At 38.9% G+C, this 19,431-nt stretch overlaps 1 protein-coding gene across 1 annotated transcript in view; it reads right to left on the bottom strand.

The window, feature by feature from the left end:
• Positions 1-19,431, bottom strand: part of DOCK4 (dedicator of cytokinesis 4) — a 353,512-nt gene that overhangs the window by 72,954 nt on the left and 261,127 nt on the right. Inside the window, exons 29-31 of the mRNA XM_007945030.1 lie at positions 15,168-15,243; positions 12,325-12,425; positions 11,245-11,303 (exon numbers count right to left, since the gene is read on the bottom strand). Coding sequence (XP_007943221.1) covers positions 11,245-11,303; positions 12,325-12,425; positions 15,168-15,243 — 236 coding nt within the window. The remainder of the gene's footprint in view (positions 1-11,244; positions 11,304-12,324; positions 12,426-15,167; positions 15,244-19,431) is intronic.

Here is a 19,431-nt window from a genome sequence, read left to right as displayed (position 1 = left end):
ATAAGAGTACTGCATGTGCTGGAAAATGCACTATTTCTCAAGAGCCAATATTCAGCATCATGATGAAAGTGTATGACAGTGAAAGCATTCACTTAAAACCCATGGAGCCAGTTGGGACGCTGAGCAGAAGAGAGCTAGCTTCATTAAAGAGGGTAATTTTCCGCTTATTTTCTACCTTTGATTTTTTGTAGTAAGGGCTGAATACTAACAAAATCATGCTGTTTCCAGTTACTTGCTGATTTCAGAGTTAGATACCTTCACATTAGTGACAAGTTTCTTTATTTTGCTTTCTGTACCAGAAAGCATTAAGGTGGCCAGTAAACTCAGAAACTTATGTGCAAGTGACACTACAGAAATCCAAAGTGCAAATGCATAGATTAAACTTATTTTGATTTTAGAGAGGATTTTTAAGGAACAAGGACGTGAAAGAAAACTTTTGGAAAAGATAAAAGCAGAGGATGATGGATGAGATTAGAAGTGGGAAAATGCAAGTGGGTGTTAGTGAAGTCACTGTATTTTGGGAGTAGATCAGCTATCTTTAGAACGTGACCGTCCCTGGATAACTTACCTATTCCCAGTACTGTGCAACAACAGGAGAAGTGTGAATGAATCAAGGACAAGCTTTTCAAATCTTGGCATCGAGTAACACCGACAAGAGCTTGTTGTTAGGTGCCTTCAAGTCAATTCCAAGTCATAATAACCCCAAGTGACAGAGTAGGAATACCCAGTGGTTCTCTAGGCTGTAATCTTTATAGAAGTAGATCACCAGGTCTTGCTCCCAAGGAGCACTGGGTGGGTTTGAACCATCAACCATGTTATCAGCCAAGTACTTAGCCATTGTGCTACCAGGGCTCCGACAACAGCTTAGTACTTGAGTAAAAGGCATATGCAAGGACTCCTGGACAAGCATTTAAACTTCTTAAACATTTCAAAACTGAACACGGACATACTGATTTTTCTCTATTAGATTAAAAATTCAAGATCAGGGACATGTATTATGATTAATTCTACCGTATGGCATTTGTCCTCTATTATATCTCAGAGCGTGAACATTTCAATCATGGTACAACTCTCCCTATCTTGGTAACAAGAAAGGAAAGCTACTGCTTGTAACTGAATATACAAGAGGCCACAATGCAGCATTGCACAATTGCCATGAGGAAAGTATATCCAGAAAAACTTCTCTACACTCTCTGATTCACAAAGGCCATGGAATCCTCTATGTCAACTTGCCTGCATAAGGAATTGCAGCAGTCAAAGCAATTATGTGAATCTTCAGTTATTCAAATTATTATAAATAGAAAGCCAGTGCATGGAGCAAAGGAGAGCTGGGAAATGGAAAGACAGAGCCCCAAAAATGTTACCTTGGCTCTTGAAAACCATCATGCCTGAAGACAAACACATCACCCACCTTCAGGACTCTCAGCTACAGAATAAAATAATTCTCTTTGAGTTTAAGTTACATGTTTTTGGCTTTGCATTGGTCAAATGCAATCAGCAATGCTCTAATATACTAGTTAGAATGTGTTAACTACCTTTGTCAAAGACCATCTGAGCAGCCTCTTGCCCTCAGAGACCAATATGACAATAAGGAGGAGATGAAAGGCTCTGTGCTAAGAGTTTAGGAGTTTGAATTTCCTCTAGGTTCCCATCCATCTTGGAAAAGGTGACCTTGTTAGAAGACAGTGGTCTGAACTGTCTTTTATCTTAACAATGTCTAGTGGGCCTGTATCTAAAGGAGCCCTGGTGGTGCAATCATTATGGGTTTGGTTGCTAACCCAAAGCTGGTGGTTGGAACCCACCCAGAGGCTCCATGAGAGAAAGACCCTACTATCTGCTCCCACTGAGATGTTTTCAACAAATGGATACTGTGCTGGAGGCACGAACTCATCTATGTCAAGAGATGTGGAAAACAGCTACCTGGCCAACTGACTGGAAGAGATCCATATCTATACCCATTGCAAAGAAAGTGATCCTACAGAATGTGGAAATTATTGAAAAATATCATTGATATCACATGCAAGTAAAATCTTACTGAAGATAATTCAAAAACAGTTGCAGGAGTATATTGACAGAGAACTTCCAGAACTGCAAGCTGGATTCAGAAGAGGACGTGGTACGAGGGAGATCATAGCTAATGTCAGATGGATCTTGGCTCAAAGCAAAGAATACCAGAAAGATATTTACTTGTGTTTTATTGACTATGCAAAGGCATTTGATTGTGTGGAACAGAACAAATTGTGGATAACATTGAAAAGAATGGGAATTCCAGAACACTTAATTGTACTGATGAGGAATCTGTACCTAGATCAGGAGGCTATTGTTTGAACAGAACAAGGGGATACTGCGTGTTTTAGAATCAGGAAGGGAGTGTCTCAGGGTTGTATCCTTTCACCATACTTATTCAATCTGCACGCTGAGCAAATAAGCTGAGAAAATGGACTATATAGATTTGTAGTAAAAGTCGAATACTAACAAATCCACGCTGTTTCCAGTTACTTGCTGATTTGGTTACACATGGCATCATGATTGGGGGAAGGCGCATTAGCAACCTGAGAGATGCAGATGACACAACTTTGCTTACTGAAAGTGAGGATGACATGGAGCACTTGTCGTCATCGTTGTTATTCTGTGCCGTGGAGTCGGACCCAACTCATAACAACCCATCCCTGGGTTTCTGAGGTGGTATCACTATGGAAGTAGATTGCCCAACCTTCCTTCTGAGGAGTGGCTGGTGGGTTTGAACCACCAGCCTTCTGGTTAGCAGTCAAGTGCCATAGGCACTACACTACCAGAGGAAAATTAGACTGCAGTCTGCAGTATGGATTATACCTCAATATAAAGAAAACAAAAATCCTCACAACTGGACCCATAAACACCATCATGATAGATGGAGAAAAGACTGAAGTTGTCAAAGACTTCATACTGCTTGGTTCTACAATCAATGCCAATGGAAGCAGCAGTCAAGACATCAAAAGACATATTGCGTTGGGCAAATCTGTTGTAAAAGACCTCTTTCAAGTGCCGAAGAGCAAAGATGTCTCCTTGAAAACTAAGATGCACCTGAACCAAGCCATGGTATTTTCAATTGTTTCATATGCATGTGAGAGCTGGACAATGAACAAAGAAGATGGAAAAAGAGTCGATGCTTCTGAGTTGTGGTGTTGGGAAGAATGCTGAAAGTACCGTGGACTGCTCAAAGAACTAACATGTCTGTCCTGGACGAAGTGCAGCCAGAAGGCTCCTTGGAAACAGGAACAACCAGACTCCGTCTCACCTACTTTGGTCATGTTGTCAGAAGGGACCATTCTCTGAAGAAGGATGTCATGCTTGCTAAGTGGAGGGTCAATGAAAGAGGGGAAGACCCTCAACAAGATGGATTGACACAGTGGCTGCAGCAATGGGCTCAGGTACAGCAAGGATTGTGAGGCTGGCCCAGGACTGGGCAGTATTTCATTCTGTTGTACATAGGGTCTCCATGAGTCAGAGACAACTCAACGGCACCTAACAATAACATCTGCTTCCATAAAGATTGCAGCCTGGAAAACCTATGGGGCAGTTCCACTCTGTCACACAGGGTTGCTGAGTTAAAACCAACTGAATGGCACTCAACAACAAGTGAGTTTTGTATTCACTTTCCAACCTCAGTTTATGATGCTGTCTCAGATATCTGCCTCAACTAAGGGCAAGATATTCCTGTCCTCATGCTGTGTCTGGACTGCCTTATGGGCCAATATCCTCATGATCTCTACTGGTAACATGCCCACCCTCTCATTTAGTTGGCAGACATAGTGCCCTGGCCATCTGTGAAGTATCTCATTCTTGGGATTGGATGCACATGGGATTGGATGCACACCAGAGAACTCACACCACCAGACAGTTGCCCCTATATCACGGTTGGGAGGCACATAAATTTTATCTTTGGTTTAGCTTCAGTGTGACTGAAAGTGCTTAGACAAAAGTGCTTTGAGTATCTAGAAAGAAATATAGTCCTAGGCATAACTCCCAGGTTCCAAGTCATCTATAAGTCTCTTTACATCACTGAAAGCACACAGTCATTTCCTCTCTCTTTGAAACTTCATCGAAGTTGACTTAATTGTTTCTCACCATCTCGAAATTACTTATCCATATCCATTATATGTAAGGAAGAAATCTAGTTTGTAATTCCTTTATGTTCCTCCTTTTATTTTTGACCCAGGTAACACTTATTTTTCCCAAGGGACTGTTTACTTTTCCTCATCAGAGCAAAAACACCTCCTACATATGCATCAAAAGAAACTCTATTAATCTAACCTTGTATATTTTCTTCCAGAAGAATGAATACTTTCAAGACTGACAAACTCATTGTGGCATAATACATAGAAATATCAGTTTGTCCATACTGGTTCTATTTCTGTCCCGCACTGCCATATAAGGTCACTATGAGTCAGAATCAACAACCCCCAAGGCACATATTTCAAGCAGGTAACTAGCAGCTACAATTGGTGATTCCTTTCCTCAGTTATTTTTGTCAGGGCAGAAAGCAAAAGCAACTTGAATTCAATCAGTCTTAGTTGTAAAATTCTGCTGCTGTTGTTAGGGGCCCCCGAGATTATTTTGACTCACAGTGACTCCATGTGACAGAGTAGAGCTGCCCTATGGAATTTTTTGGCTGTAATCTTTACAGAAGCAGATTGCCACATCTTTCTCCCACTGAGCTACTGGGTAGGTTCAGACCTACAACTGTTGGGTTAGGAGTTGAGTGTTTAATTGTGTTATCACAGCATTCCCTTGTAAAACCCCAAACACACTGAAAAGCTTATCTAAAATGTCTTGGCAGGTATACCGAGAAGGGCAAAATGGGTCAGAGAGATTCATACAGGACAAAAGCTGGCAAGTCATGGTATTAGTGGGTCTTACACTCGTTGCATGATCCTGCCCCAAGCAGACAGCCGCAGGGGCTCAAAGTCTACCCGCAGCGGGCAGTGTCCCAGCAGAGCCATTGGACTGAAGGGACCATTGTCCAGGACAGAGGTCATTTTGGCAACTGACTGGTAACCAGGAGGGTCTCTGCTGCCTTGACACCGTGTAAGATGTCAAACCTTGGCATAGTTCCTGGGTGTGTGAGGTAGAAAGGGGATGGGAAAGAGAAGGAAGACAAAATAGAACTCCCTACAAGCCTGGATGGTCCTTGAACACCCAAGTTGGGGAAATGAATTTCAGAGTCACAGCACTATTGCCTCAGTGAGGTTTTGGTCTTTCCTGGGTTAGGCATCCTTTGGCCTCTCTACTGAAGAACATCATTCACATGAATTTATCTTATTTACCATCTGACTTTTTTTTTTTTTAATTTGGGTGAAAGTTTACAGAGCAAATTCATTTTCTGTGTAACAGTTCATACGTAGTTTGTGTCATGACACCGACTGCAATCCCCATAACGTGACAGCTCTTTTTCCACTTCCTCCCTGTGGTTCCAGTTCTCTTGTTTCCTTCTTTCCTATGCATTCCTGTCCTCTGAGCTATCTCCCTGTGGGAACACTGCCCTTCTTATCTCCCATGATTTGATTATTCTAAGAAGTGTGTACCCACCTGGTGTAAATGTTCACTTTACATGCCTATCTATCGTTTGCCTGGAAGCTATGAGAGTGAATTCAATTCCAGGCCCAAAGACTGACTAGGGGCCATAGTCTTGGGTGTTTCACCAGTATTCATCAGACCAATAAGCCTGATCTTTTTTCTGGTTTTGAGTTTGTTCTGCATTTTTCTCCTACTCTATCCAGGATCTCTTATTTTGATCCCTTTCTGAGTGGTTGACAGTGGTAGCCAGGCACCATCTAGTTCTTCTGCTCTCAGGGTCACGTAGGCTGAGGTTCACATGGTCCACTAGTCCCTCGGACTTATTGTTTCTATGCATCTTTGATTTTCTTTTTTTTTATAATGAAAAATTTCAAATGTATACAAAATTAATGAGAACAGCACCTATGCACCCATTACTCAGCTTCAGTAGTTATGAACAGTTTGTTAATCCTATCACCTCAATTTTTTTTCCTGTAATTTTTCAAGGCAAATTTGAGATATCATATCATTCTACTTGCAAATATTTTAGTTAGCACCTTTAACATGAGACATTTTATAAATCTAACAAAAACAAATAATAATTTCTTATCCCCAACTGTCTTAAGGCTTGCCACATACAGTTGGTTTCTTTCCATTAGAACCCAAACAAGCTCCACACATTGCATGTTGTAATCTTATTTTTTATTGTCAATAAGAGGACCATAGAGAAGCTGTCCCCTGATTTAAATCATTGTGCAGGAATTCACAAGGATAACCTTATTTGCTGTAAATACACTCAGAGGACACAGAATCTGTGTAAACCTGAATAAGCTCTCCAACCATAGAGAATTTAATTCCTAACTGACCAGCATAGCAAAATCTGGAGCTATGTATGGCAACAGCAAAATAAACTTGATTCGAATTACTTCTTTTTAAACTGCAGATTTAGTACACTTTTCCCATCTCTGTCAGCCACATGGTCTTGTTTTGAAGTATTTAGAGCACCTGCTACTTGGGCTGTTAGAGCTGTGTATTTATGCACACAGAACAGTGTGCTAGGGAAGTACTGATTTTCCTCCAGCAGTTAGAAGATGCTGTGTTTGCAAATGCGGAAGAAAGAGCCCACACTGTATTTGGAAGAATGTTAGTTAATCTAAAATTAGAAAGAGAACAAACAAACAAACAACTTAACCTTGCCTCAAGAGGATGCCAAAGGTGGGGTGCTACAGTCATGACTAACCTCTTTCTTTGTGGACTACACTTGCAAGCGTAGGTACAAAGGGATCAAATGTAGGGGAAATCCATGCCTCTGCCTTCTCTTAACAGAAGACTTTTAGTCCTGCAACTTAGGCAAGGGAAATATTGAAAGATAACACATCAAAAATAAGGTGCTCATTTTTCCTACCTGGTCTGTACTCTTTAAACATACATTATTTTAATTATATGATGAGAGTAATGCTGTGTCTAATGCGCCATGTGCGCTGGAGACAAACAGCATGATTCCAAGCTGCAAGGAGGAGCTGGAAGTCTGTCAGCCTTGGGAACCTCTGATGTCTCTCAAGGGAAGAAAGAAGCCCTGCCTTGTTTACTGGTGAGGTTCTACATGTTGCTGTTACACAAAAAAGTCTTTGGTTTTGTGCCTACATTCCTAACTAGATTACAAAGAATTGGGGCTGAAGCATAAACTGGCAGAGCCACTTACTCATTCCTATAGAGATGAAAGTGGGCCCTGTTCACTCAACGGCCTCAAGACCAAAGGGAGAGGACGAGAAGGTAGAACTGGCTTCCCTTAGTTCTAGATACAAAGTATTCAAATATTTACTTGCATTCAGAGAAAAAGCTTAAACTTTCTGCATGTAATCATTATTAAAATACATTTAATGCTACAGATAAATTATAAATTTTAGAATTACAAAATATTTTAAGCACACACAACTGGATGTCATTTTTAAAAATGAACTGAAGATGCACAGACTGTGTTTGCCTTGTATCTTTAAAATTACCTTGCACAGTTTTACATCCTACTTTGGTGAGTAGCAACTGGGATCTTAAAAGCTTAAAAGTGGCTATCCAGATGCAAAGATGGGTCTCTCTTCATCCAGAGCAAAGAAGAATGAAGAAAACCAAAGATGCATGGAAACAATTAGTCCAAAGGACTGGTAGACCATGTAATCCTCAGCCTATATGACAATGAGACCAGAAAAACTAGATGGTGCCTGGCTACCACTGTCAACCACTTAGAGGGGAATCAGTGCAAGAGATCCTGGATAGAGTGGGAGAACAATATGGAACAAAACTCAAAATCATAAAAACAAACAAACAAATAACAACAACAAAAAACACACACCCAGGTTTGCTGGTCTGATAGAGCCTGGTGAGACCCCTCAGACTATGGGCCCTAGTTACCCTTCAGGTCTGGAACTGAACTTAACTCCCGTAGCTGTCAGCCCAACAATATACAGGCTTATGGAGTGAACATTTACATCAGGGAGATAGACATCTTGGAGTGATCAATCGTGGGAGAGCAGAAGGGCAGTGTTTTCACAGGGAGATAGCTCAGGGGACAGGAATGCATACGAAAGGACACAAGGAAGAGGTAACTACGGGAGGAAGTGGGAAGAGAGCTGTTACACTGTGCCAAATTGCAGCCTATGTCATGAGACAAAACATGTATGAACTGCTGTATGGAAAATGAATTTGCTCTGTAAACTTTCACCCAAATCACAATAAAAATGCAACAACAACAAAAACCCAAAAAACAAAAATAATCTTGCACATAGTGCTTCATAAATTTTGTTAAATTGAATAGCTGGTTCCATTAAAAAGTGCAAATTTATGATTAATCCACTGCTTTCAGGTGGATTATGACTCACAGTTACCCTATAGGACAGAGTAGAACTGCCCTACTGGGTTTCAAGGCTGGGAATCTTTAGGAAACAGACTGCTACATCTTTCTCCTGTGGAGCAGCTGGTGGGCTCAAACCATGATTACTTGAATACATTCTCCTCTAGCTTTCAAACTGCTCAACATGACATAATTATTGGTTAACAAAATTGTAACAAATGCACTTTGATATTCCTAACAAGCTGATTTAACGTTTATAAAGGGTGTCAAAATAATATCCCGGATACTTAATTTTTCTTATCATTTTCTTAAAACATATGTCGGAAGAGAGGAGGCTTTAATATTTCTGAACATTTTCTACTTCTAGCTGTGTACAAAAGCAGTGACCTTTAAAATTCTCCTAACATTTTGGAAGTCTCAGAAAAGTCATGATATAATTCTATGGAAATAATGCAGGACCCAAAGAATAACGCAGCAATTTATACATGCTGGGAATTTGCAGACTGAATATAATGAGCCTTTTCTAACAGAATTCTAGAACTGTGCTAGAGCTAGCATTTAGAGCTGGAAAAATTAAAGAAGTATATGGTGCTGTCAAAGGCCGTGCTTTTCTATCTTTATCCATGTGCACAAGAATCACCTGGAGAACTTGACAAAACAAATTTCGGTGCCCACTATCTGTTTCAGTAGGTCTGGCTTGGAGTCAGAATTTGCATGTTTTAGAAATTTCCAGTTGATGCTGATGCTGATGTTGGACTTTGATCACTGAACAAATAATGCTTCATGGAGACTAACATGCTTCAGACATTTTATTTGCTCTCTAGATCTCTGGGTAAAATGGACAGAAGCAATTAAAAATGAAAACCAAAGAGGTAGAAGTCTTTTTGTTTCAGAATAAAGACAAATTAGAGGAGAAAAGGAGAAACATTTATGAAGTATACAGTGAAATCTTTAGGGTGTGACTAAACGTACCAGCTTTATTTAGCCAGGCCAACAGTCAGATCCTAAATCTATAGCATCCTGAGTCGGATTAAAGATTTATGTGGAAATAACCATACATGGCAACGCTGAGATATATCTAAAAGAGAAACCTGCCATGTTTTGAACAGTCTGTTAACACAACCACATCTGTCCTGGTCTTGTAATTTGAACGCCTAGAAGAGCCTAAACAAACACAACTGCCATCAAACAGCATTTCAACCAGGGCATTGAACCAGTTTAGTCATGGCCGATGAAATGACAGGGGAACAGACCTAAATTTTTAAAATGTGCATGAACCAGAACACTAACTGGAATGTGATAAATTGCAAGTCAAAAGTTAATTTCCATCTTAGACAACAAGGGCATGTGTGTGTTGTATCACAACCAAATCCCTTGAAAGGCACTCTTGAAAACCACGATGCTCGGCTCAAAGATGGCAGCCAACCAGAATGCTTTGAATGGTGTACAGTCGTGGCAATAATCCAATGTCACACATCAGGTTTCTGAGAGGGCTCACTATGCCACTTCCAAGTCTCCCATTCCAGGACTTTGACCCATAATTTTTCCTGCTTTAGTTAGTGTTCCAGATCACCCCAATTAACACAGTTCACTTCTGTTCCGGTTGTGCTTTGTTGGCCATGACTGCGCTGTTTTGGAGGAATTCGAAACCCTGACTTCAATGTAGCATTCTTTAGGAAACTTCTTGCTAAATTAACACCAAATGCAAGATGGATACTACAAGAGCCTTGAACTGCTTTGGAATGAGAAGCACACAAAGAATAAATAAAACCTGAAGACATAGCAGAACACTTTTCAAGGAAGGCAAAGTTTGATACTATTTTTGAATGGAATCTAAGAACTGACCATGCACTTGTTCAGGTTGGCTTTGCAAAGTTAGAGGTTTCAAGATGCTAAGGAATTTTCTTTTTTTCTGAAATTACCAGCAAACACTGAAGCTTAAATAAAGTTACTTATAACAAGGTTCCATAACTTGCTATATATCAGTAACGATGCTAGTCAAAAATCACTCAGTAATATGAATTGAAGGGAAATACAATGGTTCTTTTTCACTCACAGAAAACAGACCCTGCCATCACCAAGTCACGCTTATATAAGCCCAAGAGAGGAATGCACATTCATTCAAATAGTCAATCACTTTAATAAACCACAGAGGGAAATTAAAATGCAGTAAATGAATACTACTAACTTGCATAGTTAACATATCAAATTAAATAAGTGAGTCTCTAGAAATAGATTCTATGCCAATGACATTTTAAAACAATTTATTTCCCAAATATTATTTTTTTTTCTGTGCAACCAGATCTGTGCCATCAATTTGCAGAAATAATGTGCTTTATCTGCTATGGCAGATTAACAAAATTGGATCTAACAGTCTCTTAGCAACTGCAAATGCCTTTAAAATCCTTTGGTTATACTCTTTATGATATAGGTCAATAGTTTCAAGATTTTAAGAGTAGTAATGCTCACATAAATATTTCATGAAATTTAATATAAATTTATTAGAATCCACAGCTTCAGTTCAAAGTTCTAGAATTTTAAATAGTTACCATCCCAATTTCTGAAAGGTTAGCTCATCCCTAGAAATAATGTGCATACAATTAGAGCAATGCCAGATTATAAAATGTATCATTTATTAATAATCAAGCACACAAAGGCAAGGTGCTTTTCAGATAGATACCAATTTAAAGAATTAGTTGTAGCCTTATTCAGTGCCAAAGTGTCAATTACTTTCTATAGATATCTTTATTGGTTTAGACATTTGATTTCAAATGCTGTCATTGATAATTGCCCTTCTTCATTTGTAGACTTAAAAGTACAGTGATGAGCTGTACAATAGAGGTGGTTTCTCTTTCATCACTTACCTAGGTTTTGCCACATGCTGAATATTTCACAACCCATTGTTACCCGCATGTCACCATACCTGAAATAGAACAAAAATCAAACCTAACACAAAGCCTCCAGAACAAAGCAGTGTTTGTGTCTCTTTAGGAAACAACCTATTATTCTGAAATCGAAGGCATTAAGCTTTTTAAAAAAATATTACTGTGGTAAAATAAAAATATGTGTCATTTAACGTCTATTCAGGCAACATCTGACCACACATATTTCCATGGACTTGTAAGGTTTTTTTAAGAAAAAAACAAAAAGGGCTATCAGTTCTCCTTTGGTATGTTACTTTCCCCTACTGGTTTTAAAGACCTCTAACTCAGACTTTTGCAGCACGTCGGGTTTGACTCGACGGCAAACAACAACAACAACAACAACAACAACTCAGACTTTTGCAGCACTAGACGATGGGTGGGATAAAGACAGGTGAAGAAAAAAGGACATGGCTCTGCGCATGGGCTTTGTCCAGCTATGGGAGCTGTGGGCCCCGGCTCCTCCTGCGCGGGTGGGCAGAACAGTGGGCAGGACTGGGCATGCTCAGCTCCCTCCCCACTTGCTTCCCCTTGCCCTTGCTCCTGCTCCTGCCCTGTCAGCTGCCACCCACTCCTCAGGCCTCAGCCAGCATCTCCAGCAGTGGCAGCAGTGGCAATGAGGACAACTAGAAGTGAGCTTCCATAAAGTCTGAATATGGTGTTCATAAAACATCCAAATCACACAACGTCCTATCACATGGAATGTCTCAGGGACAAAGTGACACATACTTACATATACATACTGTATATATAACAAAATTTGCCATTTTAACCATTTTTAAGTGTACAATTCAGTGGCTAATGCATTCACAATGTTGTCAATCAACACCACTATTTTATTTCAAAAATAAGTTCAAAATATTGAAATTTCTAGAAATGATCAATTCTTGTCTTCCTGTCATTGCCACTCCTCTATTTGATTTCCGGTTACAGACATTCTGATGATGAACTAATCATCCATCGAGAGGCCCAGCGCTTGATGAAGAGCCTCACACTCCCACTGGGTTCTACACTGGTACTTACTTTTCTAACACCTTTTTCTTTTTGGAAGGTGTGAACATCTCCAACTGCAGACACAACTGATTTATAAAAATGACTGCGAGGTAAAAGTAGGAATCCCAGATCTAAAATGACAACAAGATATTTAAATACTGTGATGTTACAAAAAATATTCATGAGTGAAGTGACATGTAATCTTGGATTTGTTTTAAAATGGTAGGGGATAGGGGCACAGTTGAAATATGATTAGCCATGAGAGTTGGCCATGATAGTTGAAGCTGAATATGGACACATGGGAGTTCATTATATTATTCTCTCTACTTTTATATATACTTGAAAATTTCTACAATAAAGAAATAAACTAAATGTACAAATAAATACTATTTAAGGTTGGGCAATCTACTTGCATAGTGAAACCACCTTGGAAACCCAAGGAGGGGTTGCTATGAGTTTGGTCCAACTCCATGGCAATAACAACAACAAATTTATATATTGCTTCAGGGTCATGTCCCAGGTTTTCTGAGTTCTTTGGTATAGGCTAAATGGTAGATATTTTGTTACTCTTATAACATGTCTGAGTATCTCCAAGGAGGCTGAAGTATGAGATGGATTACTTCATACTTCATTGAATTCATTTTGGAATTCTTTTTAATTTAGAACTTTAAAGTACATATATAAATGTTTTTGGATATGCTAATTGATTTAAATTCAGAAGGTATATAAAAATTTCCTGCCCAGGCAAATCTTTTGAGTCTAAGTTTTCTTATATGAAAAACAGCATCAGAAAAATATTACAATAAAATATCCAGAAATAAACTTAACCAAAAATATGTAGGACACAATGGAAAAAAAAAATTCTCTTTTGACACTATGTAATATTAAAAACCTTTTAGCTCTGGTGGCGTAGTGCCTAAGGCATTTGACTGCTAACCAGAAGGCTGGCAGTTGAAACCAACCACCACTCCTTGGAAGGAAGGTTGGGCAATCTACTTGTGCAGTGATACTGCCTCGGAAACCAAAGGAGGGGTCACTATGAGTCGGATTCAACTCGATGGCAGTGAGTTTGGTTTTGATTTAAAATTAAAGACAAATAACAAAGCAGGACAAATATGGAAAAGAATTGGTATATTTTATACACAAAGAGTTCTTACAAATGAAAAAAGAATATGATAAAACCACCAAAGAAAATCATGAACAAAAGTCAAGGACAACTACAAAATATGAATTTTAGTCTGTAATTAGTAACCAGTGAAGTGCAAATTAAAACAAAAAAGATTTTTCTTCTTATCAAATTGTCAAAGATCAAGGAATAAAGAAAGATGTCTCTTCCAATTTTGGTGAAGATATTGGGAAACATATAATCAAGTATAACTGGTACAAACTTTAACTCAACAATCCAGTTATAAAAATTTATCCAAAGAAATAATTAAGGATATACACAAAGTTTAATGTTGTAAGATGCACAAAATAAGAGTAATTAAATGAGAAAGAAGAAACAACTCTCAAAAAGTAGGTCTCTGATCATGTAATTTTGATATATTGGTAATTACTATAAAATGATATATAATCTTATACAGCCATTAAAATTACAATGGTTTTCATTTTATTTGTACTCTTCTATATTTTTTTATTATCAAGCAAATGTATTTTTAAAAATGCTTAATATGAAAAGTGTTATTTTAAAAAAATAAGGAACAAAGATGCCAAAAACATAGAGCACTGCCCATCTTTGTTAAGGATTTATCATTTGTTTTTTGAAAAACAGTGTATCAAGAATTCTAAGGGACCCTGGCATGAATCACATTACATTACAGATGCACAGAAAGTTTTGCCATCAAGAATCTTACAAATTTTTCCCCACCTTTTCATTAATTCATTTTAAAAAGTGGGAATATGGAGAAGTAAAGGAAATGAAGGGTTTATTTTGTAAATGTTTTCTTTATATCCCCACTGTCACTGACTCAATTCTGACTCATAGCGACCCTATAGGACAGAGTAGAACTGCCCCATCAGGTTTCTAAGGCTGTAAATCTTTTTGGAAGCAGACTGCCTCGTCTTTCTCCTGCAGAGTGGCTGGTGAGTTTGAACCACCAATCTGTTGGTTAGCAGCCCAATGCTTCAACCTCAGTGCCATGAGAGCTCCATTTTCTTCATATAGATCCATATTAAAAACTGTCATGTTAAAAAAACATGTTCTACCATGTTGTGTTAACTACATGGTAGAACATGTTTTTATAAGATGAATATTTATACCAGGTAGGTACATTCCTTAGAAAAATCAACCAAGGCAGATCAGAAGGGCAGTATTTGTACAGAGAGATAGCTCAGAGGGCAGGAATGCACAGGAAAGAGGCACCCAAGGAAAAGGTAACCACAAGGAGGAAAAGGGCAGAGAGCTGTTACATTATGGGGATTGCAATCAATGTCATGAAACAAAATGTGTATGAACTGTTGTCTGGAAAATGAATTTGCTCTGTAAACTTTCACCCAAATCAGAATGAAAACAAATTAAATGAAAACAAACGAACATGTTTTAAGTCCCCTTAGTCATGCATGAGGATCATACAGAAAAGGGTACGAATTAAAATGTATAACAATAAAGAACTGACTCCCAGGCACTATGATGTCCACCAGGTTGACAAGCATTTTGTAGCCTTAACTTATATTGAAAATGGATCTGATATCATTCATCATTAAAAAACAAATAGGGCCTAAGATTAATCTGAACTACCTAGAATAAATTTATTTGCTCTTTATTAAGAAAAGAAAATACATTAGCTGATTTCCTAAATTACAATGAATTAGTCTAAAATTAGTAACCAATATCTTTTAGTCAAAGGAAGATAATTATCAAAATGGATGTTTACCTTATAATCAAAGTTTTCATTTAGGAAGTTCTTGCGAAGAGCGTCTGAGAGGTACAGAACTGTTGTAATAATAACGCTAGTGATAAAAAAAATAAATTGAAAACTTAACATTAGTGAAAATTATTTATTAGATAAGAATGGAAAGCAACTAAGATAAAAGAAGGTCTCCTTCGATCAGAATGTGGAGCAACATTAGACAACTCATATCTGAAACAGAAAAGGAAAAGAGATAACAGGCCTACCACCAACCCAGTTAAGAAAATCTATTATTGCCATTGGCTGCTTTGAAAAATTATACACAGAAAGATCTATGAATTCATAAGATGCAGAAGAACTATATTAGTATCTTAATGTTTTGTTATATCTCATTAATTTCTTAATAATAAGGTAAAGTACAAATACAAATATAATACTCCATATTTGATTAACATGGAAGAAAGACACTATTTAAAAATACATTTTTTAAAAAAAAAATAAAAGGAGCTCAAAGATGGAAATAGGATAAAATGAGAGAAATTAGTAAGTATTTATTAGCTTCCTCTTTGCTCTATCTCACGTAAGGTTTTAGGGGGCAAGAAAATACCATGTATTGCAGATTCCCTCAGTCAGGGAGAAAAATCAAACAAAAAACCCACCAAACCTGCTGCCTCTGAGCCGATTCTGACTCATAATGACCCTATAGGGCAGGGTAGAACAGCCCTAAAGGGTTTCCAGGCCTGTAAATCTTTATGGAAGCAGACTGCCTCATCTTTCTTCCATAAGTGGCTATTGGGTTCAAACTGTCAACCTTCCAGTTGGCAGCTGAGTGCTTCAATCATAATGCCACCAGGGCACACTGCCACAAAAGAAATAATTATAGACTGTAAACTCATCAATAATCCAGTACTAACCTGTGTGAAACTGACAGTGAGTGTTAGAGCAATTCAGAGCATTTCCAGGGCTAGAGAAATTAGGCCAAGCTTTAGAGAGGGAACATGTAAAACCATGTATCTGCTGGGAAGATTAAAAAATGTGCATAGATAAGCATCTAGGGCACCATAGCTCAATCAGCTGATAAAACAAAAGGATTTAGCATGCATTCCTGGTTATTCTAGAGTTCTACAATTAGTTCGAAATCTCATTTTTACAGCTCTGAGTGTATATATTAAAAACTGGATTTCCAATTTGTTCACTGAATATTGTTGGTGTTGTTAGCCTTTGAGTCATGGAAACCCTGAGCACAATGGGACTGGACCACAGTGATCCATAAGGTTTTCATTGGCTGATTTTTATGAAAGTAGATTTCCAGGCTTTTCTTCCTAGTCTGTCTTAGTCTGAAAGCTCCACTGAAACTAGTTCGGCCTCATAGCAATGCAAGCATTCCATGACAGATGGGGCCAGCTGTGCGGGAAGTGCACTGGCTGGAATCAAAACTGGGTCTCCCCTGTGGAAGGTGAGAATTCTACACTGAACCACCAGTGCCCCCACCAAATGTCTGATGTAGCATTATATTGAAACAAGAAAGTCCCTCCTCTACTATCTATTAACAGGCTTGATATAATAAGAGGATAAAAATTCACTGCCGTTGAGTCAATTCAACTCATAGCAACACCTCCTTGGGTTTTTGAGGCGGTATCTCTATGGAAGTACATTGCTCAGTCTTCCTTCTAAGGAATGACTGATGGGTTTGAACCACTAGACTTCTGATTAGCAGTCAAATACCTTAGGCACTAAGCCACCAGAGCTCCTTTAAGAAGAGGATACCAAACCAAAAAACAAACCCACTGCCGGTGAGTTGGATCTAACTTATAGCGATCCCTCCTTGGGTTTCCAAGGCGGTATCACTATGGAAGTAGATTGCCCAACCTTCCTTCTGAGGAGTGGCTGGTGAGTTTGAACCACCAGCCTTTGGTTAGCAGTCAAATGCCTTGTTGTTGTTGTTGCTATGTGCTGTTGAGTCAGACCCGACTCACAGTGACCCCTCCTTGGGTTTCCAAGGCAGTATCACTATGGAAGTAGATTGCCCCATCTTCCTTCCGAGGAGTGGCTGGTGGGTTTGAACCGCCAGCCTTCTGGTTAGCAGTCAAATGCCTTAGGCACTACGCTACCAGAGTGAGGCCAAATGCCTTAGGCACTAAATAAGAGGGTAGGGCCTCTAAAAATAAGAGTGCTTAGGGCTTAAAATACCTTTAAATGATTCTACTTCAAGTGCTTTTTGTTTATGTTTATAATATTTAGCCCCTGTCACAGAGGTAGCTCCCAGAGCTTTTTATGGTAACTGAGCACCAAGACACAATATCCTAGCATATTATGTCCCCAAGCCAGCTAAAGGCATTCTGTACATCACTGGCCCTTCATTGTGTGGTGTTTGGGAAACTTCCTTTACTCGTTCCAATTTATTCATGTAGCTTCTCCAGTTTTACTCACTTACTCATGACTCAGTTTCTGAATACGGACATTTCATATCTCAGTGCTCTAGCTCAACAGCCAAGAAAAGTTTGCAATCTGTGGCCATAAATGGTCAAAATACTGATTTCTTTCCTAGACATGCAGGCACAAGTTTTACTCTTGACAGCCATTATCTGTGGACACAGTATGATATAATTTATACATAAAAGAGGAACCAGTGGCCGGGAAGTCTCAGTTAATTGCTTCATGGTTTTCCAGTTGCCATTTCATATCCTATAATTTATTCTTTTGAAAACGACTTTAGCCTGCTATCTGCTCAAGGAAAACGTCCATCAAAAGTTATACATGTTTCTACACAAAGAAAACAGTCTATGTGGATAAAAAGTAGGCATTGAAGCTTACGTTTGCACATTGAAAAACTAAGGAAACATAACCTGAAGTACAATGACTTCCCTACAACCCGGGTGGACTGGATGAGGGAAGGGAAAATCAACTGCACAGCCATTAAGTGAATTTATTTGTTGGGCAATCTACTTCCATAGTGATATCACCTCGGAAACCTCAGGAGGGGTCATTATGAGTCAGGTCCAACTTGACAGCACATAACAGTAGTTCTAAAACTTCCATGTGCCTAAGAATCCCTGAGTGGTGCAAAAGACATCAGGGCCTCACCACCACCTATGGCATACTGGGTCTGCAATGAGGTCTAGCTAGGTGATTCCAAAACAGGTGACCATCATATCTCATTTCAAGATAAAAATAAAAAAGATAATAGACAAGGGTTGAAACTTGGGGAAGAAGAACATGGGGAGGATTTGGCCCTGCATGCCACTATATCACTAAACGCCTAATCCAATAAAGTTCAATGACTGAAACCTCCTAACTGTATTTGAATTTATCCTCTGTTACACTTACTTGCTCTATTAGGTAATTCTGAAGTGTTAAACTTGTAAAACGTTTTGTACATTGTAAGATGTTTTGAAGAACAGACTGGAATTAAATACGCAAGGCGGACAGAATATGGCACTCCACAGCAGACAGAATATGGCACGCCACAGCGGACAGAATATGGTACTCCAGGTGGAGGGCAGAGCACCAGTTAAAGCACAGAAACAGGAAGAGAGTGATTCTGCTTCCAGTCAATTAAGCACGGAGTGTGGGCTATCAGTAAAGGGAATGAGAAATAATTGAAAAGGAATGATGTTGAAAACTCCCCTGACCTACTCCACTGTGCAGTCATTCACTCACGTGGTAACAGCCTCAGCTCGGAGAGATGAAGCCCAAACCCTAAAGAATGCTTTCCTGCATGTGTCCATTCTCACTACCAACTCCTTACAACTCTCCAGGAGATGTTGTGTATATGTATTTGCAAATCTTGTGTAAATATTTGCTGTAACTATTTCAGTTTAGCACACTCATTTTAGAATATATAGTTTGATAAAAATAAATACCTTACCTCTCCCTGGATTATAAAATCCTTTAAGGATAGTTATCTTTAATTAAAAAAGCAAAAAAATAGCAGCAGCTGGGTCAATGGCTGCTCAACAGACAGCTGTTCTACCTCTTAATCTTCCAACTTTTGGAGTATGACATATTCTGCCTTCCTTCCTGTTTTTGTGGAGAAATGGTTAATTTTCCTAGCTAAGGTCAAGCTCTCTCTGTGTGCACTAGATTGGTGCTACTTTAAGTATGGTAAGCTTCCTTCATTGAGAAAGTCTACCACAAATAACAATGTCAGCTGAAGTAAACTGAGTGTACAGAGACATGGCTGATTTATTCTGCAGTCCAAACTCATTTGATCATGGAGTTGTTGTTAAGTGCCGTCGAGTCGTTTCCAACTCATAGCCACCCCATGCACAGCAGAACGAAACACTGC

Source organism: Orycteropus afer, unplaced genomic scaffold, assembly GCF_000298275.1.
Source record: "Orycteropus afer afer isolate SDZICR_OR568_19922 unplaced genomic scaffold, OryAfe1.0 scaffold00007, whole genome shotgun sequence".
NCBI classification, from domain to species: Eukaryota; Metazoa; Chordata; class Mammalia; order Tubulidentata; family Orycteropodidae; genus Orycteropus; species Orycteropus afer.
This window is presented reverse-complemented; position numbering and strand designations above follow the sequence as displayed.